At 37.7% G+C, this 25,230-nt stretch overlaps 13 protein-coding genes across 13 annotated transcripts; 5 read left to right on the top strand and 8 right to left on the bottom strand.

Annotated features, from left to right (window-relative positions):
• Window positions 1-105: 105 nt before the first annotated feature.
• Window positions 106-1,761, bottom strand: AHC1 (Ahc1p; the record flags this gene model as incomplete). Its single annotated transcript, XM_071051423.1, has 1 exon — window positions 106-1,761. The coding sequence occupies one exon, from the start codon at window positions 1,759-1,761 to the stop codon at window positions 106-108; it is 1,656 nt and encodes a 551-aa protein (XP_070907452.1).
• Window positions 1,762-2,453: 692 nt separating this feature from the next.
• On the bottom strand, window positions 2,454-3,293 carry RNJ42_01257 (uncharacterized protein; the record flags this gene model as incomplete). Its single annotated transcript, XM_071051422.1, has 1 exon — window positions 2,454-3,293. One exon carries the CDS (start codon window positions 3,291-3,293, stop codon window positions 2,454-2,456), a length of 840 nt encoding a protein of 279 aa, XP_070907451.1.
• Window positions 3,294-4,006: 713 nt separating this feature from the next.
• On the top strand, window positions 4,007-4,699 carry ARD1 (peptide alpha-N-acetyltransferase complex A subunit ARD1; the record flags this gene model as incomplete). The annotated part of the gene is made up of 1 exon (XM_071051421.1): window positions 4,007-4,699. The coding sequence occupies one exon, from the start codon at window positions 4,007-4,009 to the stop codon at window positions 4,697-4,699; it is 693 nt and encodes a 230-aa protein (XP_070907450.1).
• A 682-nt stretch (window positions 4,700-5,381) lies between these two features.
• VPS29 (retromer subunit VPS29) lies at window positions 5,382-6,146 on the bottom strand (the record flags this gene model as incomplete). The annotated part of the gene is made up of 1 exon (XM_071051420.1): window positions 5,382-6,146. One exon carries the CDS (start codon window positions 6,144-6,146, stop codon window positions 5,382-5,384), a length of 765 nt encoding a protein of 254 aa, XP_070907449.1.
• A 336-nt stretch (window positions 6,147-6,482) lies between these two features.
• On the bottom strand, window positions 6,483-7,826 carry DIA4 (putative serine--tRNA ligase DIA4; the record flags this gene model as incomplete). The annotated part of the gene is made up of 1 exon (XM_071051419.1): window positions 6,483-7,826. One exon carries the CDS (start codon window positions 7,824-7,826, stop codon window positions 6,483-6,485), a length of 1,344 nt encoding a protein of 447 aa, XP_070907448.1.
• A 994-nt stretch (window positions 7,827-8,820) lies between these two features.
• Window positions 8,821-10,593, top strand: TDA3 (Tda3p; the record flags this gene model as incomplete). Its single annotated transcript, XM_071051418.1, has 1 exon — window positions 8,821-10,593. The coding sequence occupies one exon, from the start codon at window positions 8,821-8,823 to the stop codon at window positions 10,591-10,593; it is 1,773 nt and encodes a 590-aa protein (XP_070907447.1).
• A 1,022-nt stretch (window positions 10,594-11,615) lies between these two features.
• On the top strand, window positions 11,616-12,326 carry SOD2 (superoxide dismutase SOD2; the record flags this gene model as incomplete). The annotated part of the gene is made up of 1 exon (XM_071051417.1): window positions 11,616-12,326. The coding sequence occupies one exon, from the start codon at window positions 11,616-11,618 to the stop codon at window positions 12,324-12,326; it is 711 nt and encodes a 236-aa protein (XP_070907446.1).
• A 1,063-nt stretch (window positions 12,327-13,389) lies between these two features.
• On the top strand, window positions 13,390-14,991 carry ERG11 (sterol 14-demethylase; the record flags this gene model as incomplete). Its single annotated transcript, XM_071051416.1, has 1 exon — window positions 13,390-14,991. The coding sequence occupies one exon, from the start codon at window positions 13,390-13,392 to the stop codon at window positions 14,989-14,991; it is 1,602 nt and encodes a 533-aa protein (XP_070907445.1).
• Window positions 14,992-15,956: 965 nt separating this feature from the next.
• On the bottom strand, window positions 15,957-17,891 carry STP2 (Stp2p; the record flags this gene model as incomplete). Its single annotated transcript, XM_071051415.1, has 1 exon — window positions 15,957-17,891. The coding sequence occupies one exon, from the start codon at window positions 17,889-17,891 to the stop codon at window positions 15,957-15,959; it is 1,935 nt and encodes a 644-aa protein (XP_070907444.1).
• A 1,485-nt stretch (window positions 17,892-19,376) lies between these two features.
• YMD8 (Ymd8p) lies at window positions 19,377-20,744 on the bottom strand (the record flags this gene model as incomplete). Its single annotated transcript, XM_071051414.1, has 1 exon — window positions 19,377-20,744. The coding sequence occupies one exon, from the start codon at window positions 20,742-20,744 to the stop codon at window positions 19,377-19,379; it is 1,368 nt and encodes a 455-aa protein (XP_070907443.1).
• Window positions 20,745-21,417: 673 nt separating this feature from the next.
• On the bottom strand, window positions 21,418-22,614 carry LFT1 (Lft1p; the record flags this gene model as incomplete). The annotated part of the gene is made up of 1 exon (XM_071051413.1): window positions 21,418-22,614. One exon carries the CDS (start codon window positions 22,612-22,614, stop codon window positions 21,418-21,420), a length of 1,197 nt encoding a protein of 398 aa, XP_070907442.1.
• Window positions 22,615-23,094: 480 nt separating this feature from the next.
• Window positions 23,095-23,625, top strand: CGI121 (Cgi121p; the record flags this gene model as incomplete). Its single annotated transcript, XM_071051412.1, has 1 exon — window positions 23,095-23,625. One exon carries the CDS (start codon window positions 23,095-23,097, stop codon window positions 23,623-23,625), a length of 531 nt encoding a protein of 176 aa, XP_070907441.1.
• Window positions 23,626-23,991: 366 nt separating this feature from the next.
• Window positions 23,992-24,642, bottom strand: HSP26 (chaperone protein HSP26; the record flags this gene model as incomplete). Its single annotated transcript, XM_071051411.1, has 1 exon — window positions 23,992-24,642. One exon carries the CDS (start codon window positions 24,640-24,642, stop codon window positions 23,992-23,994), a length of 651 nt encoding a protein of 216 aa, XP_070907440.1.
• Window positions 24,643-25,230: the final 588 nt, after the last annotated feature.

Here is a 25,230-nt window from a genome sequence, read left to right as displayed (position 1 = left end):
GAAACTTGGTAGACGTAAGAAGCCAATATATTGTTAATATAATTATATCTTTGTATATACTAATAAAACCGTATCTATCATTTTCTATGCTAAGTATAACTACCTCTAATCGAGCTCTAAATTACCACTTGAACTACGAAGCTTTGATTTTGCCCTCAAGTTATAATGACCGGAACGTTTATCTTCTGGAGGTATATCAGATAAAGCAATGACATCAGGTCGTACCTTCTTTTCAGCAGGCTTGGCTCTTTCTCTTAAAATTCTTCTGTGGGTGGTTACGTCGTTATCATCATCATCGTGTTTTCTCTTCCGTAGATTTCTTCGTGGTTTTTCGACCTCTGCAGTGGTAGGTTTTTGTTCTTCTTGGTCAGGAATCTCAGATGTCTGACCTGGACTTGAGCCTGCATCAGACGCGCTTGATGGCGTATACGATTTTTCATCTTCGCTTGGACCCATATCATTGAGTTCAAAACCTGGATTATTGTTTAGGTTATCATCAATTCCCTCATCATCTTCATCTTCGTGGTCTGATTTTTGTTCTAATACAATTTTCAGATCTTTCGGAGCATCATTAACCATTTGTATCAAATCTCTGAAGTCATCATTTTGTTCACCGTACATCTTCTCAAGATGCTTTATTTCCTTAGGATCAACGCTTTTGATAGTCACATGCTTTTGTGTAGATTGTTTTGGGCTGGGTGCTCTTCGCTCTTGGTTCAGAATAGTGTTTGTAATCGATGGAAGATATTCTTTCTCTGGTAGCACATTTGCTTTCTTAAATTCTTCTATTACTTTAGGATCTTGCTTTTCTTCTGGTAATAGTATTTGATTATTTAGGACTGCCAGAGGTTGACTGTTATATGTTTTGGAATGTTTCAATCTGCAGTGATTAACTATACCCTGTGCAGATGTAAATCCCCTTCTTCCACATGACGAACAAGTAATAATAATTAATATACCATCATATCTCCTAAAAATTGCCTCATTATTTTCATTTCGACCTACAACACCACTATTGCTGGTCAGACAGGTACTACTATAGTTCCTTTTATGGTGAGCATAAAGCTGTGCGGGATTGAAGTTGGTCGTAAAGGAGAAATTTTGGTTAGTCCCTGGCACACATTTATCAGGAATTTTTTCAGCAGGTCCTTTCGTACCCTTTTGAGCAATAGCACCGTTGGGAAGAGATTCAACCGGTCTCAGGTTTGAAAACTCAACTAAGTGTCCATTACTTTTGCTTCTTGTATGATAATGATGACCACCGCCTATGCTTCCACTAGCAGAAGGAGGACCTCTTGTTGATGAGGACGCTATTGAAGTGTTATAATCATAACCACCAAGCATCATTTCTTCACGAGCCTTTCTGTCCAGTATTTCCTGCTTTTTCTTTTCCGTCTTTACTTTATAATTATCTTCTATTTTGTCCTTCAAGTCTCGATCTTTGTGAATTTTATCCAAAAGAGTTATCTGGGCATCCACAATGTTCATTTCTTGACGGATGTTGTCTATATTCTTATGGTTTATTTGAAGTTGGAGATTAAGTTTATCTAATATTTCACTCTTGGCCATTTCATATTTAATTCTTTCAATATCTTCACTGTCACCAGAAGTCCCTAACAGCCCGCTGCTAAGTCCATTTGATGCTGATTGGCTGTTGCGTTCGGTCCCCTGCGCAGATATATCCACACCGTGCTCCTCCTCTGAACTGATAAGATCATGTGGGGACTTTGGTGTTGCAACTTGATAGTAATTTGCAGACATCTCTATCAGAAGATTCCCTTGATTAGAATGATTTACCACGGTTGATACGATGTTCTTAAGGCTGTAGTCTAAACAATACGATAGTATGCAATAGATATTCACTCTAAAAATTACTCCAAAGATAAATCTTTTTTAAAAGTAATCTAATGGTGGCAAAAGAATTTAACTTTTTCTTCAGCTCTTAATATTTTCCAACTGTTGTAGCTTTTCTTTTCATCAGAATATCAAAGCCAGTTGTATTTCTAATAGTAAACGGCAAAGAATAGCATATAATCGTTGAAACTCAAGTTATGATAATTAGTTTTCAGAAAAATCAAACCATACTATTAACTTCCTATTTCCACAAATTTTTAGAATGTTTTTCTCAGTATTTCTTTGTTCGGCTTTCTATTGATTTCTTACTGCACCATTCTTTATATTATAAAAAGTATAGTCAGAAAAACAATAGTATCATTTGATTAACGTAACCACAGCAACAAGATTATGTTCAAAATAATTTTAATGGATAGCTCACTGCGTCTTTATTGTACTCACAGAATTTTAACATTCATGGATATAATTTTTAATAAATAAAAAAAAAAAGAAGTTTAGCTTTGAATCCACAGAAATATAGATTATGGACTGATGTCCTAAACTTACCATTATTTCTTTGGATAATATATTTTTGTTGGATGTAACATGAACTTTATGGGTTAGTTATTACCAATAGGGCTATCATTATATGTAGCCTTCCCACCAGAAGATTCGTACAAATCACTTGAATCGTTAAGCTCCCCAGTAGATCCACCGTATCCAGTCAAATTCTTAAAGAGTGGATAATTGACGCCCTCTCCTACATACTCCTTATATGCCTGCTTTATCAGTTCGTATCTTCTAAGATGTGTCCCAGCTAATTTCATTTGCGTGGGAGAGTTATTGGTACTGATATTTCCTTGTCTGTGACCACATTTACTTTGCAAACTATCACTAGTATAATTTGTTAATAAAGCTGTTGTTTTCAACTCCATACTTTTACATTTATTGTAATATGCATTTGGAGAAACTAATACACTATCTTCGATATCGGAACACTGCTGTTCATAAATATCAATGTAATTTTTTGACCCTATTCGCTTCTGATCTCTTAGATCTGATACTGGAAGAGTGCATTTATGGTTCCATTTGCGATTGTAAGTAATTTCAGGGTATCTTAACGTTGGCTCCTCGATAAATTCAGCCTTCCCAGAGGAATTTGGAGTCGGTGTTGAAGTAGAAGCAGGTGGAGCAACTACCAGCTCTGGATCACTACCTAAGTTGACATTTTCCTCATCATGTGGAAATTCCTGGCCATCAGATAACCTTAGTGTAACATAATCATTAACTATAGAAGTAATAGCATTAGTTTTACGTTTCTTCCTTCTCTTCGAGACGACATCACCATTGGCGGCAACCCTTTTATTTCCTTGCAACAGTGGAATCCTCACATTCGTAGTCTTCGGTTGAAGAACTGCCTTAGGGTGCTCGGTTTCTTTCTTGAATCTTTTACTATACATTGTTGGTTTATATACTCTAGCAAATATTAGCTACTTTTTTCAAGATGAAGTATTTACTTGACATGTACACATTCCAACTCTGAATCCCATCAAAACCACAAGAGCGCTTATAAATACCACCAAAATATAAAAAAATATATAGAGACAACCGCACAAACTTTACAAATGGAAAGAATAGAAGGTCGCCATAAATAAAAACAAAGCTATAACTAACTTAAATGTTAAGATCTATATGCGTTAGTTTTATGTTATACAGAACTTATCGCCATATAGGAGTAAGACGGAAATTAATGGTGTCACTGATAGAACCAGTTTAAATCAGGGTGAAATTCGGTAAGATAATAACCCAAATAAGACAAAAACAGTAAAAAACTATACAATTTTATCACCGTTATAAAGAAGATCTACAGGTTGTGTTTAATTAACTATCTGTTGTTTCTAGTTTATTAAAGGCCCTTCATTTGAATCTTCTCGAGGGCCCCGGGCGTTGAAAAAAAAAAAAATTGAAAAAAAAACAAAAAATATTGGTTCAGACAATATCATTTAGTGTTAGTTATTGTCTTTCTATTAAGATTGAGTTTATTTCTGTCCAATTGACGCTATTAAGGATAAAATCCAGATTTACAGATTGCATTGCCCTTTTATTTGAAATCCACTAGTTTAGTTACTTTGATACAAAGGCTAGAAATTGAAGTAAGACGAAAGAAACAACCATGCCAATTAATATTAGAAGGGCGACTGTCGATGACATGATCTGCATGCAGAATGCCAATTTGCATAATCTTCCTGAGAACTATCTGATGAAGTATTATATGTACCACATTTTATCGTGGCCAGAGGCTTCTTTTGTTGCCACCACCACTGATATCGAAGATGAATTAGCAGAAGAGGACGAACAACTAAGTCTGTCCGATCCTAACAGTGGGAAGACTATAAAGCTGGACCCAACGTATGTTGCTCCTGGTGAGAAATTGATTGGGTATGTTTTATCCAAGATGAATGACGATCCAGAGGCATCTAAGGAGCCACCAAATGGCCATGTCACTTCTCTAAGTGTTATGAGAACTTACAGAAAGATGGGTGTTGCTGAAAAACTGATGAGACAGGCACTTTTTGCCTTGAGGGAAGTTTATCAGGCCGAGTACGTTTCTTTGCATGTCAGACAATCAAATAGAGCAGCATTACATTTGTACAGGGACACTCTAGCATTCGAAGTATTGAGCATAGAAAAAAGTTACTACCAGGATGGTGAGGATGCATACGCAATGAAGAAAGTATTGAAATTGGAGGAACTTCAAATAGCCAACTTCGTTCACCGCAAAGGTCAAGAAAAGGTTGAGGATGATCTAACGAGCGATCTTCTAGAAGATATTATAATAGAAGGTGTTGATAAAATAGTTGTTTAATACGAGAAGGAGGGGATCAATATAATTATATACACCAAGATAAAAAGAAGCTCATTCATTTTCTTCTAATTAATGGCACCATGTACATTACACTAATAGCCAGCTTCCTGATCAAATCTTATGGAACCTGTCTTTCATTCGTGAACACCATTAGGTATTTAGAGCCTATTGATCGATCTCATCAGACTTAGATAATCTCGAATCGTCCCTTTCTTTTAACATAGCATTTCTAATAATATAATTCAAGATGTAATTAATAATAAAATTTCTTTAAATATCTACTAGTAAGAAAAATAAAGGTATCATAGTCAGACAAAAAGTAAATTAGGTAGCTTGAGTTTTTCCACATCAATGACCGCACCGAAAACGGTTACAGCCAAATCGAGCCAAATGCACTCACAGTCATCATGTTATGATAAAAAGGAAAAAACTTCCTTGGTATCTTTGAAAGTGAACTGTAAGAAAAGAAATAGTTAGATGTTAACAGAAAGTGTAAATGGCATCGCATATTTATACCTTTTTTTTTTCTGCATCTAGTCGAAAATTTTTTGTCTGCTTCGTTAATTGTTATATTAAAAATATTAAATTTAGTCCATTAGGTCATTGTAATTTATAGCTCTAAATATTTAATAGGATTCTATTTAGGGCAATATTTATATTTTTAGTTTTTCTATAATAATGATCACTGTTGTTTTTCGAATACCACTTTATCAACTTTAACATCTCCATCCACAAATAGATATATATATAAAGTACAGGTTGGACCTTGGATATCTAAAAGACAAAAACTAGGTACGTTTGAGCCATTCAAATCTAGGTCCGACACCAACAACTCCTTTTTACTTTCTAATTGACCCTTATTTAGTTGTTCTTCCGTATTTTCCTTTTCCTTTTCATCTTTTTGTGTATTTCCAAGGATATCTGAGAATACCGGATAGTCTGTATTGTATGCACCTGTACAACTTCCCGGGTTTATGAAGAACTTCCCCTCTAATGTGTACGCTTCAACATTGTAAGTACCACCCCAAAGAAGGATGTCTACATCCAATTGCCTGGCTAGTGCCAGAAGTGAGAGAGGATCATTTTTAGGAACCACAGTATATCCACTACAACAACCTATCTTGAAATCACCTTGAGTAAACACTGTATTCAGTGGCAACTCCACCCTCGTTGGCCTTTCTATCTTATCTGTAGCACCAGATTTAAAAATTGGCACTCTCGCTGGTTGTACCACAGGAATACTAGCATTATCAAATTCACCACGCACAACGTGGACATTTGAAGTTATATCAGTCACAAATTTTAGAAATTGAGCTGAGTTGCTACTATTTCCCAATACTGCCACCTGTGAGATTTTATCCGGTATACTCATGAGTTTTTTAAACTTGGATGGTAAGTCGACAGCCCTATCCGGGATATGTGCATCACTTAGTGCCAAAACTAACATTATTTTTCCCCACCCAGATGATATTGTTATCTTTAACAGTAAAAAGAGTAGAACTACTTTTTAAGAAACACTTTGCAATGTCAACTTAATGCGCCAGAGTTAAAATTTCTTATTACTTTAACCTACTTATTACTGCTCAGTGTTTATACTCCCTTCCTTCTTTATTCTTGGCCCTTTTTTTCTCTTTCTTACAGCTTTCCTTAGAAACGCTCCGGGGCTTCTAATTCCATAATAAAGTATCAAATGACTATTCTATGATGTAGTCATCAACTCATTAATTAACAAGACTCTATACAGGAATATAATTTTGTATAAGGTATAGTATTTACAAGATTTTCATATATACTGCTTACCGTTCATATAAGGTACTAATGCTTGCGGAATAGCAATTTTGTTTGTAGCCGGATCATAAAAATTCTCCACAATGGCCAAAATTATCCTAGGAATAGCCATCGCAGTACCGTTCAATGTATGGACATACTCTAACTTGGATGTTTCTGGATTTCTGAATTTAGTTCCTAGACGTCTGCTTTGGAAGTCGGTACAATTCGAGGTGCTACTAACCTCTCCGAACTTGCCTCTACCTGGCATCCAAACTTCAATATCGTATTTTTTATAAGCAGGATTACCAAGATCATTAGCTGGCATGTTCAATACCTGCGCACAAAGACCTAAACTTCCAATTAACCTTATCTGGAAATCTCTCAGCTCGTTTAGAACTTGTTCACTAGACGACGGTAACGACCAGCAGAACAATTCAACTTTCGTAAATTCATGGACCCGGTACAGACCCTTAGTATCTTTACCCCTGGCACCTGCTTCAGCACGGTAGCTTCTACTCACTCCAACAACCTTCTTTACCTTCTCATTCGCATCAAGATCGACCACCTTGTTAGCGTACAGACCAGCAAGTGTTATTTCAGCAGTGGCAGTTAGTCCTAGCCCTTGATTTTCAATCTCGTAGATTTGCTTCTCATTATTCATGTCTCTAGGAGCAAACCCACAAGCGTCGATCATCTCTTTTCTGGCAATGCTAGGTGGAATACATCTACGAAATCCGGACTTTTCAGCTAGATCAAGGGCGTAGCTCACAAGAGCCGTCTCCAACTGGGCACCGTCATTCATCAGGTAGTACCAGGAATTACCACTGACATTTGCCGCAGTGGATAAGTCTAAAAGGTCTTTACTCTGCATTATCTTCACATGGTCTTTGCTCTCATCCGCAATAAACTCATCGTATTTGTCCTTGTTGATCCATTTTTCGACAATTGGCTCCTCATCAGGCACACTAGGATGTATCAGATTGGGCAGCTGCATGCATAGACTTTGCACGTCATCCTCTACCTCACCCAATTGACCATTATACTCGTTAAACTGCTCCTTCATCGACCTCACCGTCTCAAAAAGATCATCCTTAGCCCCAGGTCTCCTTCCACTATCCCTGATCTTGCTTTCAATAACCTTACGAGCCCCTTGCACATCCGCAATCTTCCTATTCAACTCACGTATACCTTCATACTGGGACCCCAGCTCATCCAACCGCGACACCACTTTGGCACCATTAACCAACTGTCTTCGCTCTACAGAACCTCTATACAACTCTAGGTCTCTAATAATCGCCTTCAAATCGAACTTCGCCGGCTTCAAAAACACACGACTATAAAATCGTACAAATATCATTCCTAATCGTATTTCCTCCCCACCCAGGCCTCCCCCTTCCCTCCAACAACTGTCAAATGATTATATACATATATGTATTAGCAATATATAACCCAACTTAAATTGAAATAAACCCTAATCTGAACAAAAAAAAAGACCTAAATAATTCTAGACCTAAACCCTAGACCTAAACCCTATACCAAGCGAGCCCTAAACCTAAAGAGCCTTAGACCTAGACCTCAATAGCGTAACCCTAAGCTCCCTGATGAAATCGCTAAAAGTCAAAATACCGTAGCAACGCAAACGGTGATGCAATACCTGCATCATTATCTCATCATCAGTGGTGTCTTGCATACACGAACTCGCAGGGGGGGTGTTTGACGAAAAGGGGACAGGCAGTTATTTTTTTTTTGCAGATCCTTTTTCTAGTATTGGGATTCTGTTGTTCCGTATCAAGACATATAGTTACTGTGGCACTGGATGGGTTTGTGTTCTTTATCTTTATAGGCACTTTATAACTAGCCACAAGGATTATATTAAGATTATTGGGATGAGAAAAAACTGTAAAATTCCTTGAAGAAGAAGAAGAAGACTTACGTGATACAAATTTTTTACTTCCTTCTAAGACAAGACCAACCACCAAGACCCAAAGACTACAAAGAAATATACACAAGGAGATACTAATAACAAGAAAAAAAAAAAATTTTTTTCTTCTTAACTGTCAAAATACATATCTAGAAAAAGAAACACTATACAATATCAAATTTTAAATACTTAATCAAAACATTATAATATTCTATCCAAAAGGAACAATATCAATATTCAAAATATCAGAACAACTTCATCCTTTAACCGTAAATCATTTGAAGGGGGGGTAAGGAAGTTATTTTTAAAGTAAGAAAAAAAAAAAAAAATTACTAAAAAACTAAAAGAATTAATTTTTTTTACATATCTTATAATCAAAGAAGAACTAATAAAGTAGAAAACAGATATACATTACTACAACTTTTGAATAATGAGTGCTGACATGGAGATTTCCACACCTGATTTCCAATTATATCCCTCGGGGAATGCTGCTGAGAAGAACCATATTGTGATTGTTGGTGCTGGTATCATTGGGTCATGTACTGCGTACTATCTGACGCAGCACCCTGATTTTGATCCTTCTACGCATCATATTACTGTGTTGGAGTCTCGGGAAGTTGCTGGTGGTGCTTCTGGTAAAGCTGGTGGGTTACTGGCTTCGTGGGCGTTTCCTCAGCAGATTGTGCCGTTAAGTTTCCAGTTACACCAGGAGTTGAGTGACATGTATGATGGTGCCAAGAACTGGGATTACAGAAGACTGACTACTGTCTCTCTGGAGGCGGACTTAAAACTGGCGGAGCAGCACATTCCGCTATACGAGGACAACAACGGTGTCATTAGCGAGGGCAAGAAGGCTTACTCATTGGATGTGCCTCCACCTAAAAAGGCTGCATTTAAGAAGAAGGAAAAGAATAAGAGCAAAGGGAAAAACTTCAGTTTGGCTGGTTCCTCATCAGAGGAAGAAGATTCTTCAGACTCCGACCACGGAGAAAAAAAGCCCAACCACAAGGATATGAACGGGAAGAAGGATGCTACACTGTCCAAAAATGAAGATGATGACGAAGATGATGAGGCTGATAACTCCAGTATCATCTCAGGTGGTGGTGGTCCGAATATTAAAGACGAAGTTGCCATGAACTCAGGTGACGAATCATCTGATGAAGCAACAGGAAGAACTCTGGGCAATATGAGCACCAACCCTGGTAGCAGTATATATTTCAACAGCCAGAACATCAAGACCCAACTGCCAAGAGATTTAACTTGGGTCAGAAATGATATTGTTACCGACTGGTCTTCCTTAGGTGGAACAGACTCTACAGCTCAGGTTCACCCTCACAAGTTCACACATTATCTATTACAGAAAGCCATGGAGACTGGCGCGGTAGAGTTGATACGAGGCAAAGTTATTAATATTAGTGTTGATGATACTGGAAGCGCAACTGGTATAACATATATCCCTACTAAGTGGTCTCGGGAAGATCAGATGAAGGAGGAAAGAGAAGCCAATGAGAATGAAGGTCATAGCGCTAGTGAAAAGCAGAGAAGACATAGTGATAAAGTACCTATACATATTACCGATATACATCAACTTGTGTTGAGTATGGGACCATGGACCTCAAAATTACTGAAGAACTGTCCTATTTCTGGTCTGAGGGCACATTCTATTACCATTAGACCAAGCTCTGGTCCTAGTCCTCAAGGAAAAAGAAAAAATATGGGCAACAAACCTACAATCGAGAATTATGTCTCTCCATACGCCATATTTACTGAGTTGAAGACCGGTGACAATGAATACTTTTCACCTGAGCTGTATGCTAGAAGAGATGAAGTCTACGTCTGTGGTGAGGGTGACACCCTAGTTGGTCTACCAGAAACATCAGACGAGGTCCAAATTGTTGAGGAGAAATGTGACCAATTGTATCACTATGTATCAAAATTATCGCCAGTACTATCAGAAGGTGAAATACTAACCAAGCAAGCTTGTTACTTGCCTGTACTAAATGTACCTACAAGTTCCGGCCCATTAATAGGTGAAACTAACATCAAAAATCTTTTTGTTGCTAGTGGACACTCTTGTTGGGGTATCAATAATGCTCCCGCTACAGGTAAAATCCTAAGTGAGATTTTGTTAGAAGGTGAAGCCAATTCGGCTGAAATTAGTGCTCTCGACCCTAAACTATATTTCGATGCAAGCATACATTAATGGATTAAGTACAACTAGACTGAACAAAGAAAAACAGAAAAATGAATAACTTGAATCTATCAAGAGAAAAAAGAATAAAGAAGTAATGAATGTTATTATTATCTTGTTATTTTTATTTTTTTTTATTACTCACCTCTTCTACAGTACATTACAAAACAAAATTTCAACTGCATATGGAAACTAATTAACCAGGACTTTTATTCGTATATATCTATCCATATATATATTAACAATATTTATTTTTTTCCTCCCCATCCAATCCATATACAATTAACCTTGATATACCCGAAATCAGCGACATATAATCACTTATGACGATTATATAGGGTTCAACATATATCTACATACGAAGTATCACCTGATCACAGTGTGAAGTTAGAAAACCCCAAAAAATAAAAGAAAACCCGAATTGTCCAATGAAAGGCTACCGAGCTGAACCCTAATAAAACCCTAAAAACGATATCTACTAGTCATATTACCGCAGCTAGAAAGGCGGGCAGCAAATAAATTACTGCCTAAGAAGTGGAAGAAGGGGTGTATGTGTGTGTGTGTGTGTGTGTGAGGGAAGAAGAGAAGCGATATTAGTGCGAGTGTTATGTCCACTCAGTGAATATCCTTAGATATATATCTCGAAATCGGGTTGTTCTGGACTTTTAAGCGGTACGTCATTTACTTTAATTCATTAAGGGTGTCTGAGAGTAAATGATTCCCTTCTTTTCTCATATTCTGTTTTCCCTGCCTTCCTTATTCTTCACTAGTTTAATATCCTCAATAATTGACGGTGTATGAAAAGCTCATTAGTAATTAGGGTTTTCCCGACAAATTTCTGCGTGAAGTCCCACGCGGAGTGACTTTCACAAGGGAACTTCAACTTTTTGTTCTGAAAGCAAGAAATAGGGCAGTCTTTCCATATTTACAAACTTATATAAAAAGGGAGACTCAAGACCCCCATATTTATAATTGTATAATTTGCCTTTTCATAAAATCAAGAAAATAAGACAAAAAAAAAAAAGAAGAAAGATATGTTGGCTTCCAAGACAGCTTTTAGAACTGCAACTCAATTGAGAAATGCATCCACTGTGCTAAGACGTACCAAGGTCACTTTGCCAGACCTCAACTGGGATTTCGGTGCTCTAGAACCCCACATCTCTGGCCAAATCAACGAATTACACTACACCAAGCACCACCAAACCTATGTCAACGGTTTGAACACCGCCACTGACCAATTCCAGGAGATCACCCACAAGTTAGAGAAGGACCCTAACGACCTACAAGCAGCCCGTGACCTGATCCAAGTACAACAGAACATCAAGTTCCACGGCGGTGGTTACACTAACCACTGTCTTTTCTTCAAGAACTTGACACCAGAAAAGAACGGTGGTGGCCAGCCTCCAACCTCTTCCTCCGCTCTCGCTAAGCAGATCGAACAACAATACGGGTCCCTAGACAAGTTGAAGGAAGTCACCAACGCCAAGTTGGCAGGCGTCCAGGGCTCCGGCTGGGCCTTCATCGTCAAAAACTTGGAAAACGGCGGCGCCATCGACGTCGTGCAGACGTACAACCAAGATACCGTCGGTAACCAGTACGTGCCATTGGTCGCTATCGACGCATGGGAGCACGCCTACTACCTACAATACCAGAACCAGAAGGCTGATTACTTCAAGGCTATTTGGAATGTCATCAACTGGGAAGAGGCCGCAAGAAGATACGAGACCTCCAAGGTCACTAAATAGACGCAGCTTGTATAAATCCCTTACATATTTAATTTAACAGGAAGAAAATATTTATATATCGCTTTTTAGGGAATAACAAAGTTTTTTTTTATCGGCTCAGCATTAGTAATGCTGAGTAAGATCGAAAAAATCCATAAATGGGAAAGAAGAAACTCGTTAAAAGCATAATCGTATATATTTTAATTTTATATTGTTTGCAAACGCCGGTAGATCCCCAATTCATTCTTCTTTTTATTATACCTATTGTGCATCATCTCCTTAAACGAGATGTCAATCTCTTACTGTGATATATGTTTGGGTTGTTAAACGAATGCAGTAACCCGGATCTGGGATATATCGCTTTGCTGCTCGTCCTTTGTGTTATATTTTTTACATCTACATGCTACAAGGATATACGAGGATCACGTTTCTCTCTCTCTCTCTTCTCTCTCTGTGCATATTTTTTTTGAGCACTCGTATAAGTATTCCTGACTTAATCAGAAAGACAATGGGAACACGAAGAGTGGGGCGTAGTAGGCTAAGGCTTGTTTTAAATACATATATATTTTCAAGTGAAACGGTACGACAGTTTCTTAGGAAGTGAGATAAAAAAAACAACAATTGAGACAGTCCGCCATACAAATTTGTCTCACCGGGCGAGTCGGTCTCGTGGTCGGTCTCCTGTCGTTATCGGGTCTGGTTTCGCCATTTTTATCGCTGTTTTCGTATCGACTTCCATTATGGTTCTTCGTCTGAGCTTCGTCTTGCTTTGCTGTGCTTCGCTCTTCATTCCATTACCTCGTTTACACACTCTCGAATGATATTGCTTATGAACGAGTTTTTACAAAGAAGAGAACGAATAAAAATAGTGAAAAAAAAAAGAAATTTCAGTCTTAATTTGATTAAAAAAAAATATTAATCCCATTGAAAGGGCACCAAAAGCATAGAAAAAATTTTTTTTTTCTTTATTATATAAAGAGAGTCTCTTTAGTTGTTAATTCTACTTCTAATCAACTTTATATATTTTAACTAGAGAAAAAAGACAGACAACAACAAACAATAAACTACAAAAAATATATAACTAATGTCCACTGAAAATACTTCATTGGTCGTTGAATTGTTGGAGTATGTCAAGCTTGGTCTTGGCTACTTCATGGATTTGCCATTGGCTCAAAGAGTCTCCATCTTGGTTGCTCTTCCATTTGTCTACACTATCACTTGGCAATTGCTATACTCCTTGAGAAAGGACAGACCTCCTCTAGTCTTCTACTGGATCCCATGGGTTGGGTCCGCTATTCCATACGGTACCAAGCCATACGACTTCTTCGAGGATTGTCACCAGAAATACGGTGACATCTTCTCCTTCATGATGTTGGGTAGAATTATGACCGTGTACTTGGGTCCAAAGGGTCACGAATTCGTCTTCAACGCTAAATTGGCCGACGTCTCCGCTGAAGCTGCATACTCTCACTTGACCACCCCTGTCTTCGGTAAGGGTGTCATCTACGACTGTCCAAACCACAGACTTATGGAACAAAAGAAGTTCGTTAAGGGTGCTTTGACCAAGGAAGCCTTCGTCAGATACGTTCCTTTGATCGCTGAAGAAATCTACAAGTACTTCAGAACCTCCAAGAACTTCATGATTAACGAAAAGAGCTCCGGTGTCGCCGATGTCATGGTTACCCAACCAGAAATGACCATCTTCACCGCTTCCAGATCCTTGCTAGGTAAGGAGATGAGAGAGAAGCTAGACACTGACTTCGCTTACTTGTACGGTGACTTGGACAAGGGTTTCACCCCAATCAACTTCGTCTTCCCTAACTTGCCTTTGGAACACTACAGAAAGAGAGACAACGCTCAACAAGTTATCTCCGGTACTTACATGTCCTTGATTAAGGAAAGACGTGCTAACAACGATATCCAAGACCGTGATTTGATTGACGAATTGATGAAGAACTCTACTTACAAGGATGGTACTAAGATGACTGACCAAGAAATTGCTAACCTGTTGATCGGTGTTCTAATGGGTGGTCAACACACCTCCGCCGCTACCTCCGCTTGGTGTCTATTGCACTTGGCTGAAAGACCAGATGTCCAAGAAGAACTATACGAAGAACAAATGCGTGTCCTAAACAACGACACCAAGGAATTGACTTACGACGACTTGCAAAACATGCCTCTATTGAACCAAATGATCAAGGAAACCTTGAGATTGCACCACCCATTGCACTCTTTGTTCCGTAAAGTTATGAGAGATGTCCCAATTCCAAACACTTCCTACGTCGTTCCAAAGGGCTACCACGTTCTAGTCTCCCCAGGTTACACTCACTTCTCTGAAGAATTCTTCCCAAAGCCACATGAATTCAACATGCACAGATGGGATGGTGACGCTGCTTCCTCTTCTGCTACATCCGGTGACGAAGTTGACTACGGTTTCGGTGCTATCTCCAAGGGTGTTACTTCTCCATACTTGCCTTTCGGTGGTGGTAGACACAGATGTATTGGTGAATTGTTTGCTTACTGTCAATTGGGTGTTTTGATGTCCATTTTCATCAGAACCATGAAGTTCCGTTATCCAAACGAAGGTGAGACCGTTCCACCATCTGATTTCACCTCTATGGTTACTTTGCCAACTGCCCCAGCTAAGATCTGTTGGGAAAAGAGACACCCAGAACAAAAGTACTAAATTTTCTAAATTAGGATATTTTAAACTTATCTTCTCCATCCCCTACTTTATCAATTGCATCAAAATCGTTTAACATTTCTTAGAAGCTAAGCGTAAATTTTTTAGAAAAAACCCTTTTCATTTCTTTTTATTTCCTATTGCTTATTCTTAATTAAGCCAATTTGGATCATCAAATTAAAAAAAAATTGATATCAATGATTTCTCTTTAAGGATAAATTGGTGCTTTGCATTTCTATTTATTTTGTGGGGAATCGTCGTATACTTATTTTTTTCTTTCGTTTATGAAACCAGATTGACGAAATAAAAAGGCAAACGAAACCAAAATGGAATAAAAGTGATTTTTTACAAGAATTATCTAACAATGGTTAGCCATTTTTAAAGAAGGCTCATTGATATTGGTGCATCTATATTTTGTTTTGAACGATTTTCACGATCATTTTACTTTTTTTTCAAGACTTTTATTATTTTCTGTCCATTTTATTTATTATCACTAACCCTTGATATAGATTCAGTTATTATTTTTTTTTCAGTTTATTTATAACTTGTATACTTAGGAATTATTTATACAGACACCCTATTTACAAACCACTCAGAATAGAATATTTTTTATACGGTTCTAATAATCAGGCTTCTGTTAATTTTTTTACTTTCTGTAACATATTTCGCTTATGGACAATCAAAATATTTATAAGCAAACAAATAAAAACTTAAGATAAAAAAATATTAAAATGTATTAAATGTATATAGGCTTACTAATGAGAAACAAATATTCCTCATCTAGTGTCCCGAAGGCATAAAAGTTTAGAATAGGTTGTAAAAAAGTAACATAAATTAAAGGAACAAAAATATCTAAATTAAAATCCATAAGAATTATAGTAAAAGAAAATTTGTAATAGTAAAATAGAACATAAAATTAAGAGTTCGGAAAAATAGCTTTTTTTTGTTATCTTGCAATTTTCTCTTTCTTAATTTGTATTGAAGAACTGTTGGTAATATTGCATATACTTCTGTGTTTCTCTGATGTGCATTTCGGTCAACGTGGCAGCATCAAAGGAGTTGTAACTTTCCATACCTTTAGTTTTTGGTTGCGTAAAGTTACCATTGTTTGCACTTGGCATAACAACGTTTTGATTGGTCCTCATTACATTTTGTTGTTGTTGTTGGTGTTGAGGCATACCGAAACCTGCTCCGGCATGATAATTATTATTGTCATTAAACTGATTTAGAGAATCGTTACTATTGTTTCCAAACATGTTTCTGTTATCAGAAGTAGATGCTTGTCCTTGGTCTAGTGGGAAGTAAGCTAGCATGGCATCGAAGCCAATCTTATCTAAGTCCACCATATTTGGTAGAGGTTGATCAACCGCAGTAGCATTGGTTTCCATTTTTGCCATTATATGGTTATTTTGGATACTATCTAAAGAACCGGCAAAGGAGGAATCTGAGTAAACAGGTTCTAATGTATTCTGAGACATTGGAGATGTGCTCATTGTTCCACTTGATGTGGAGTTTGCAGGGGAGATTAACCCCTCAGCAGTGTGTTCTAGCTTGACAGTTGCACAAGTAGGAGAAACAGTAGTCATATTGGCTTTTATCTTCGACTTAGAAGCTCCTTTACCTCTGCTATCTTTACTGCCTTTTCTCCACTTACCTTCTTGTTTATTAGATTGGTTTGATGATTTACTGGACACATAGTTCTTACCGTCTAGTACGAACTTATTGTCATCCAAAGTAGTCAAGACATCGTTTCTGCCAGTTTCAGAGGCCATGATGGCCATAGCCTCCAAAGCCTCTTTGTTCTGCAACACTTTAGGTTCCACCCAACTCTGTAGAGTAGAAATGTATCTGCAAGTACCATTAGAAGTGATAATCTTCTTCATTCTGTTCCTTCTCTTAGTCTTTCTTGAGGCTGGAGGAAGACTCTTATTGCTGAATGGAGTAGCATCAGGAGACACTGATGAAGAAGAGGATATTGATGGAGAGACAGAAGAATCCTTTGAAGATTTTCTCAAGTTCTCAGAGACATAGCCGAGCGGCAAAGCTGGGCACAGCCCAGACTCCAAATGATCCTCTACAAATCTAGAGGCCTTTGGAATGAAGGTACCACATCTTGCACAGTGGCCAGAGGACTGATTTCTGTCAGCAAACTTTACACCTTCAGGATAAATCAAATGGCGAGCCTTCATGTGAGTCTTGAAAGTATCACGTCTGCTAAACCCACCAGAGTTGTGACATCTCTTAGATGGGCTCTCATTAGAATCGTAGAACGGACAGTGGTAAGCCTTCTCCAAGGCATGTTTCTTGATATGTCTTGTCAAGTAACCACGGATCCTGAACTTAGCATCACAATAGTGACAAACAAACTCCTTATCTTCATCATTAGATTCAGATTCCAAGTTAGACTCCTCCTTCTTAACCTCCATTGTTGGGACTAGAGGCTGAGCTTGAGGCTGAGCCTGGGCATGAGCCTGAACTTGGGACTGAGTCATTTCATCTAAATTAGTTGAAGGCAAGACAAAGGATGGAGGATGAGGCTGAGATTGAATTTGTAAATCAGGCAACTCAAATTGCGACTCAATAACATTGTTATTGAAAGAGAAAGAAATAGGCATGGACATATCCATAGAACAAGGCACAGCACTACCAAGAGATACTTTGTCATATGTAATCTTAGGAAATAGCTCTTCTTCTTCTTCATCCTTCTCCTCCTCCTTATCTCTGTTCCTTTCTTCCTCTTCTTCTTCTTTCTCTTCCCTCTTCTTAGTTATCCTCTTCCTATACTTCTTAGCTTGTCTAGGCTTCTCAAACCCACCATTCTCATCAGGAATAATAACAGTATCAATCAAATCTCTAACCACTCTCCACAACGAATGTGGCTTTAATAGAGATAATACAGGCATTTTTTTTTTTAACTTGTTCTTTTTTTTTTTAAATATCTCTACACCCCCTTTTTAGTCTTCAGTTTAGTTTAAGGTTGTTTTTTTTTTCTAATAACTGTTAAATATAGTTTAGTCGTTTTTTGTTTTTACTTATCGAAAGAAATTTTTTAAAATGGTTTTTTTCCATTTATAATATATACTTTTTTTTTTAAAATTAAAAAATTGTTTAGATTCATGTTTCTTTTAAATAAAATTTTTTTATGGGTTAATTAGAGAAGAAGAAGAAGAAAAATTTTTTTTTTTTACCAAAACCGGAGGGGTTTTTCTATTATTATCTTCTCCTGTACGGTGATTTCTACGTGTGTCGCCTGTATATATATATTTTTTCTCTTCCCAATGATTAATTTCTTCTCTTCGATTTTTTTATTGGGGAGGGGGACAGAGAAAGTCAGCAGGCAGGTTTTTTTATTCAGGACGCAGGAGGGGGGGAAAGGTGGGATTTTATTCTGGTACAAGATAGTCTGTGGGGGGGAGTATAGTAAGAGAGAGTGTGTATGAGCTACGCCTTCTTCTATAGGGAATGTGATTTTTTTAGGATAAATCGAAGAGCTAATTCTTTTCTTTCTTTTTTTCAACCCGTAATGATTTTTTTTGTATGGATACGCGCACTTTTCTGTGGGGATATAGTCGTTGGTGTGTGTGTCCATAATGTCAATCGTGTGTTGTTGTCCGTTTCCGTGGGAAGTGAACATTCTATGATAGTTTTTCCGTTCCTGCCTGTCTTTGTGTGGGGGGTGCGGGTTGGAACTTTATTCAAGGGGAGGGTTTCTGATTTGGGTTCCAAGAGAAAAATAAAAAGGTAAGGTTAAAGGCCCTTTATTTCATTTTAAGCCCAGTTTTTTCTTCTTCCTCCTCTTCTGCGTTATTTTTACGTCTTTTTACACTTCGTGCGGGGAGAATTCAAGGGAAAAACTTTTTTATCACCCCCCTCTTGTATTCTTCAGTTCTATTTGTACGAAGTGGACAAAGGTGGGCTTCCTCGGAGAAATTATTTCTTGCAATTGCGCTTTTGTAATCGTGGGGATCTGCTATGCATTGACCCACAACAAGCACAGACAACAAGGGGAGGGAGAACCGCTTCACTACCAAAAGTCACACACATACACGAAACTCTCTACGCTCTCACGACACTTTTTCGGTGAACGGTCTTTGTTTGTTTATATCCGTCTCTGATATAACGCAAAAAAAAGAAAGGGTATCAATCACGTGGGATGGGATGATAGCTTACACTTCAATTATATTTTATTTTTTTAATGGCAATCCCGGAGTTCCAGAACTTTCTTTTCGCCCTGACACATCGGAAAAACGGAAAAAAAAAAAATTAAATAAAATTTTTTTGACACATAAATTCTTTTGTACGCGGTTGTCAATGGGAAAAACAATAACAGAGAAAAAAAAAAAAGGAAGATTAAATCTATTTATAGAAAGTACATATAATCCTAAATCCTAATCTTGGTTCTTGGCCATAGGATACATCGGGATATCGCTTTGACTAGCCCTGCGGTTATCGGTATTGGTATTGCTGTGTTCGGGATCTTCGTCCGTAGAGCTCTTGAATCTGAAGAAATTGTAATAGACTACATCCGCGAGGATGATGACCATGCCGATCCAATTCGATGCGCCGTGGAGTCGCTCATGTAACACCACCATGCTGAGGATCACCGTGAGGACCTCCTTGACGATACCCGCAATGCTCAGTGTCAATACCTTGGTGACTCGTAAGATGGAGAACTCGCACCAAGTGAAAGCCAGCACACAACATCCGGGCAGCACCATGAGCCCGATGATTTTTGCAATTAGCATGCCGGGTCGGATCTCACTGATCGTAGGCAACTTCTCCCAGGGGTGTTCTAACAGTACTGATGTAATAAAAAGGGTGACTGCCATGATAGGCGATAAACTGTTAATGGTCCGTATTGGGTTGTTCTTCTTCGTGCCAGGGGCCGGTGTCTCCGGCGAGAGGAGTGCACCACGTTCTAGTTCTAATTCCAGATCTTGCTCTAATTCCAGATCCTTGTCCTCTTGAGAGATTAAATTACTTCCATTTTGCTTCCTGAATCCTGCGTGGTTCTGGCTTTCGCTATTAGAGTCCTTATCATTATCGTTATCGCTTTCGTTGCCGGTGCCGGTGCCGTTGCCATGTGCATCCCGGTGAGTCTTGTTTCTAAGAATTAGTTGTGTGTAGACCCATCGTAGCCCCGAGAGGCAACTGCTTAAAAGCACAAGCATGCATCCGAAGAAAAATGTGGCTCTCGCTTTACTCTCACCCGCATCCGCATCCGCATCCGTTTCAGGGGTTTTCTCAATGGGCTTATAGACCATCATGCATACTCCAGTTGCCATGACTATAACGATTCCAAATAATCTCCAATTGAATCGCTCGATCTTGAAGAAACAACTAAATAGGAGCACGAACACAATGCTTGATGACTTGATGATTATATGAACTGTGAGGGGTATATACCTCAGTGACATGTTTCCAAACCCGATATCACCAGCAGAAAATATCGCAGTCGGCAGAATGTATCTCCAAAATTGGTGAGACCTATTGCTCTCATGCTCCCGTATCTGTTCCGACGTAAGTGCCTCACTCGGCTCCGGTCCTTTCATCCTTCTCCTATACCTCAAGTATATCGACGACGCCAGCCATAAAACAACTTGATGACACCCGGTAAGCCCCACAGGTAACGATATCCCCAGTCCCTTCTCTGCATCGAAGATCCATTTATTGTACAGCATCAACCCAATCGACAGTATATACCATCCTATAACTAATAGCACTAGCTTCCGTACATTTTCATCAAAAGTTAGCATTATATGATGTCCCCCCCTTCACAACTTATCTTGTCTAAAATAAAACCAGACTTAGTTTATTTATTCCAAAATTCTAGCTTTCGTACTTCTCTTACCCATTAACAAATTAATAGGATAAGAAACTAAAAAGAGCAAACAGATTATATGATATTATATCTCCCCCACGATAGGTGAAAGATTATGTTAGTTTTGTTTTAAATTTATGGGTATTAGTGCAACAAAGCTACGCTACCGCTGCTAAGACCTGGGCATTGATCAAACTATAAGCCCAGGTTGTTCCGAAAAGCAATTCTAAACAACTTTTTTTTTGTAATACGTAGAAAGACCATCGCATGCCATCTTTGGCTCCTACGGTTAAACTGTACACGGGCTCTCTGTTTGACCTCTTCGAGTTGACACGAAGAACATTTGGCGACGCGATACACAGAAACCAGCGCACAGAGCAGAGTGCAAGTATATTTTTGGGTGTTACACCCGAATAACCTTCTACTTGAGGTCAGCTGATATATTTCGTGGACTATGTGAGGTAAATATAATTATAGTATTTTCTATTATATACGTTTGAATTTAAATACATCTAGAGTTGGGTGATATACCATTAAATAGTAGGGTGTTATTTAGCATTTTACACTCTCCCCTTCTTAATCTATCCTTCCCCCCTTTTACTTCCTTATCATTTCTTCTTCGGCTGCAATGGTATGAAAGTATCAATAGGTGGTATAGGGTTTATTGGTTTCTTAACGTCCTCAAAGTCTAGAAGATTAGCATTTGTTAGTTTTTCTTCCATTGTTTCTTCGTTCGTATTAGGATCACCTACCTGTTGGAACTCTCCAAAATCTTCATCATCGTCCTCCTCTTCTATAATTTTATTTTGTATGGGTTCTGCAGGAGGTATTGGCTGTGATGACGACTCTGTTGCTTGAAGGTCAAATTCATTTGCAGGTTCGAAACTCCGCACTACTTCTTCTTGAGTCTCTAGGTCAAAACTTACTCTTTGTAACCCTAACCCTATAACCTCTTCTTCTTCACTAGAAGGATCCAAGTCATGGTCCCATAAATCATCATCATCTGGTTGTACCTGAGCAGGAATACCGGATTTCTTCTTAATCTTTTTATCCTCCTTCGGAATTTGTTCTTCAGAGGACTCCTTGTCCTTCTCGTTTTTCTTCTTACTCGATTTTCCTTTACTCCAAAACCATAATAATTTCTTCTTTTTACTTTTAGATTTTGGCACTTCAGGTTCAACAGGTTTTTTCTGTTTCGGCAGCTCTTTTACAACAAAAGTCTGTAAAGGATCAACTTTGAAATTGCTTTTCTTCCATTCTTTATTTATGGAATCCTGTGAAAAGTTCGAATTTTTGTTCTGGTAAGGGTTATTAAGCTCATCACCAAATATATCACCGTCAAATTTACTCAACTCGATATTATCGAAGCCAAGTTCTTTCAAGCTTGTCGAAACGCTCTTAAGCAGTCGTTGGTTTGTAGTTATCTGTTTTCTTTCCTTCTTTGGATCTACTATTGGCGACTCAGCCCTACTAGTTGTCATACCGTTTCCACTATCGCTCCATGAAAATATCACTGGTGTATCAAGTTGTAAAGTAGCTGATGTCACTTGTGCACTCCCTCGTTTCTCCTCGTCATACCACTCTCCAGCAACTACATGTTGATGTTGTCTAAGACCATGGCTATTTGAATTAATGTGGGTGGTGACAGGTTCAGAGCTGAACAGTAAATTCATCAACTTCCTCCCATTAGCCACTTCATCCATAAGTTGGAAAAGTGTTATATCAGAGTCATTGGGATCTACATTCTTTATCGGCAATGGTCCCTGTATATCGTTAATTAGATGTTCAATTTGTGTCGTATCCATGCTCGCATTTACAATTGTCCTGTTCTATCTCAAAAAATATCCCCTTTATCCTTATATAAAAAACAATAGCTTTACTTATTGGGACCAGCTATTTTCAATAGCAACTCTCGTTATAGGTTAGAAAATGTAAATCACAAAAAACAACAATAGTAACTCCTCTTTATTATCTGTATTTATCTAATAAAAGTAGCAGTTGATAATAAATTGATATAGATCGTCAAAAGATGTGATCAATAAAAGTTTCAGTTTTTCTATAGTCACTAAGAGAGCTTCGATTGTTATAGTATAAGGAATTGTCCTTTTTCGGTGCTAAAAATCGGTTCAGAAAAAAAATAAAAAAAAAAAAAATGATTTTGAACCGAATACTTCTAGATGATGAATTAATGTATAGAGGTAAACTGGCAAGTGTATATCACTATTATTATTCATTATTGCTATAGATTGAGTAGAATACAGAAAAAAAAAAAGTCCTGACAAATAATGTTGCAATTCAATATACCTCAATTTAATCAATACAACATAAAGATAGGTCTCTTCCAGGATGTGGAAAACAGTTCTGAACTACGAAAGAGCGTTGCAGAAATACCATTAGCTCTCATAGATGCTAAAATGATCTTTTCTCGTGAACAATTGTACTCTGCATTATACAGAGTCCTAATAGAACTAAATCATAACCAGCTACGGACGAGGTCGTTGCATTCAGAAGTACTGCTTTGCCTTTCACCCACGTCTAACATTGGTGAAGCCTTCAAGAAGTTTGGCATTAATGATGACACAAATGCTATCTATTGTGTAGAGATTTGTGGAATCTCGGCTGACAGCAAGTATAATTCTGTAACTACTTCCATAAAAGGTACTGAAAAGCAAGATATGGAAACTTTCTTGAAACAAAACAGAGAACTCGACCTCATTTCCAAGATGTATAAACTGAAGAAGGATCAAGTTGAAAACTTAACAGAAGAAGAGATATCAACAGTTATCTCTAATGCCATTCAGCTTCGTGGGTTATAATTTGTTCTTGGCAAGCGGAAAAATACCTAATCAAGCATCATTGACTAGACAGTTAGTTGTAATCAATCTTCATTATGAAAAGAAATAAATCAGCATCAGGCTTTAAAAAATGTTGTCTATATAAACGAACCAAAGTTAACTATAAAAAAAAAACTATGTAAAGCAAAATAGTCAAATAATAGCAAATATTAAAGCACATCTTATCATTAAAGTAATCATTTCATGGCATGTTTTCATAAAAAGGAAAATTCTTTAAAACCAATATATCCCAATAATCTACCAGCAACTATTGATAAAAAAAAAATAAGAAAGAAAACTGAATGTGGAATCTAACATCTAGTTGCTACTTTCCCTCTATAATTTGGATCAACCAGACCAAGAATCTTGAGAAGAGATCTCAATTCTGTGAACCCCCTTCTCCTTACCTTCTTCTGGCTTCAATTTTGGAACTGTTAAAGTCAGAACACCGCTTGCATAGTCGGCCTTAATGTTGTCGGCATCAACACCAGGATAGTCAGGTAAAGTGATAACCCTCTTGAACTTACCGGTAGCACGTTCTTGGACCTTCAGGTTCTCCTTATTGGTATCGTTAATAGCAGAAGGAATGTTGCCGCTTACAAGTAATTGGTTCTTATTTTGATGATATTCCAAATTAATATCCTTCTTCTCCTTAACACCTGGGACGGAGATCTTCAACTCGTAGTTCTTATCATGATCGAAAATATCGACAGGAACCGTCAAGGAACCAAATGGTTCCCTGGTGGCCAAGGACCAATCATTGTCAAACCAGTTATCTAAATCAAAGAAACCTCTTGGTCTGGTGGCTACAGTATTCTTAGCAACCTTGTTATCAGTTGGTTTAGTAGTACTTATAGCCCTTTCATCGGCATTCTTATCATCACCGACGTATTGACGTCTTGGATAGCCATATCTAGAGCCATCCAACATACGGTTGAAACTTTCAACCTCGTTATTAATAGTATCGAAGAAATCAAAAAATGAACTGTTCATAGACATATCTAGTTTTGTGTATGCTTTATTTGTTTTAATTATTATTATTATTTGTATTTGTTGTTATATGTATAATAAAATGAACTATTCTTTCAAATTAGCTTTCATCCTGAAAGTATGCTCTCCTTATATACCTTTTTTTTTGATGGATCATAATATAAATGTTACTACAGAGTATAATCATAGGTTAATACTTCATTTATTTTGGAAAATCAATATAAGCGCATAAGAAGTTTCTAGAATTATCTCGTCAAACGTAGAACAATCGTAGAAATAGTACAAGGTTATCTTCCGTAAAGAAAGGATAAATGAGTAAGAAATCCTTTAAGGGAATATACTGCACTCCTTATTTGGGGAGAAATAACAAACAATTATCTCATGAAATGTCTGTGGTATACTCTAGTTCCTTCCATATTGTAAAACCCTTAAATCACAGTGTCATTTTCTTTTTTTCGTGCTATTCCGCTCTTTTTTATATTTTTTTTTCAGGGACCCTTTGTTCCATGTAATCATTAAGAATCCCCGTACGACGTTTAAAATCACGGAGATCATCTGCGTATAAGGGCTTAAACAAAAGAAGAAAAAAAGAGCGCA

Source organism: Nakaseomyces bracarensis, assembly GCF_045282275.1.
Source record: "Nakaseomyces bracarensis strain CBM3 chromosome Unknown Scaff6_1, whole genome shotgun sequence".
Lineage (NCBI taxonomy): Eukaryota > Fungi > Ascomycota > Saccharomycetes > Saccharomycetales > Saccharomycetaceae > Nakaseomyces > Nakaseomyces bracarensis.
Note: the sequence above shows the minus strand (reverse complement) of the source record. Positions and strands in the feature narration are given on the sequence as shown.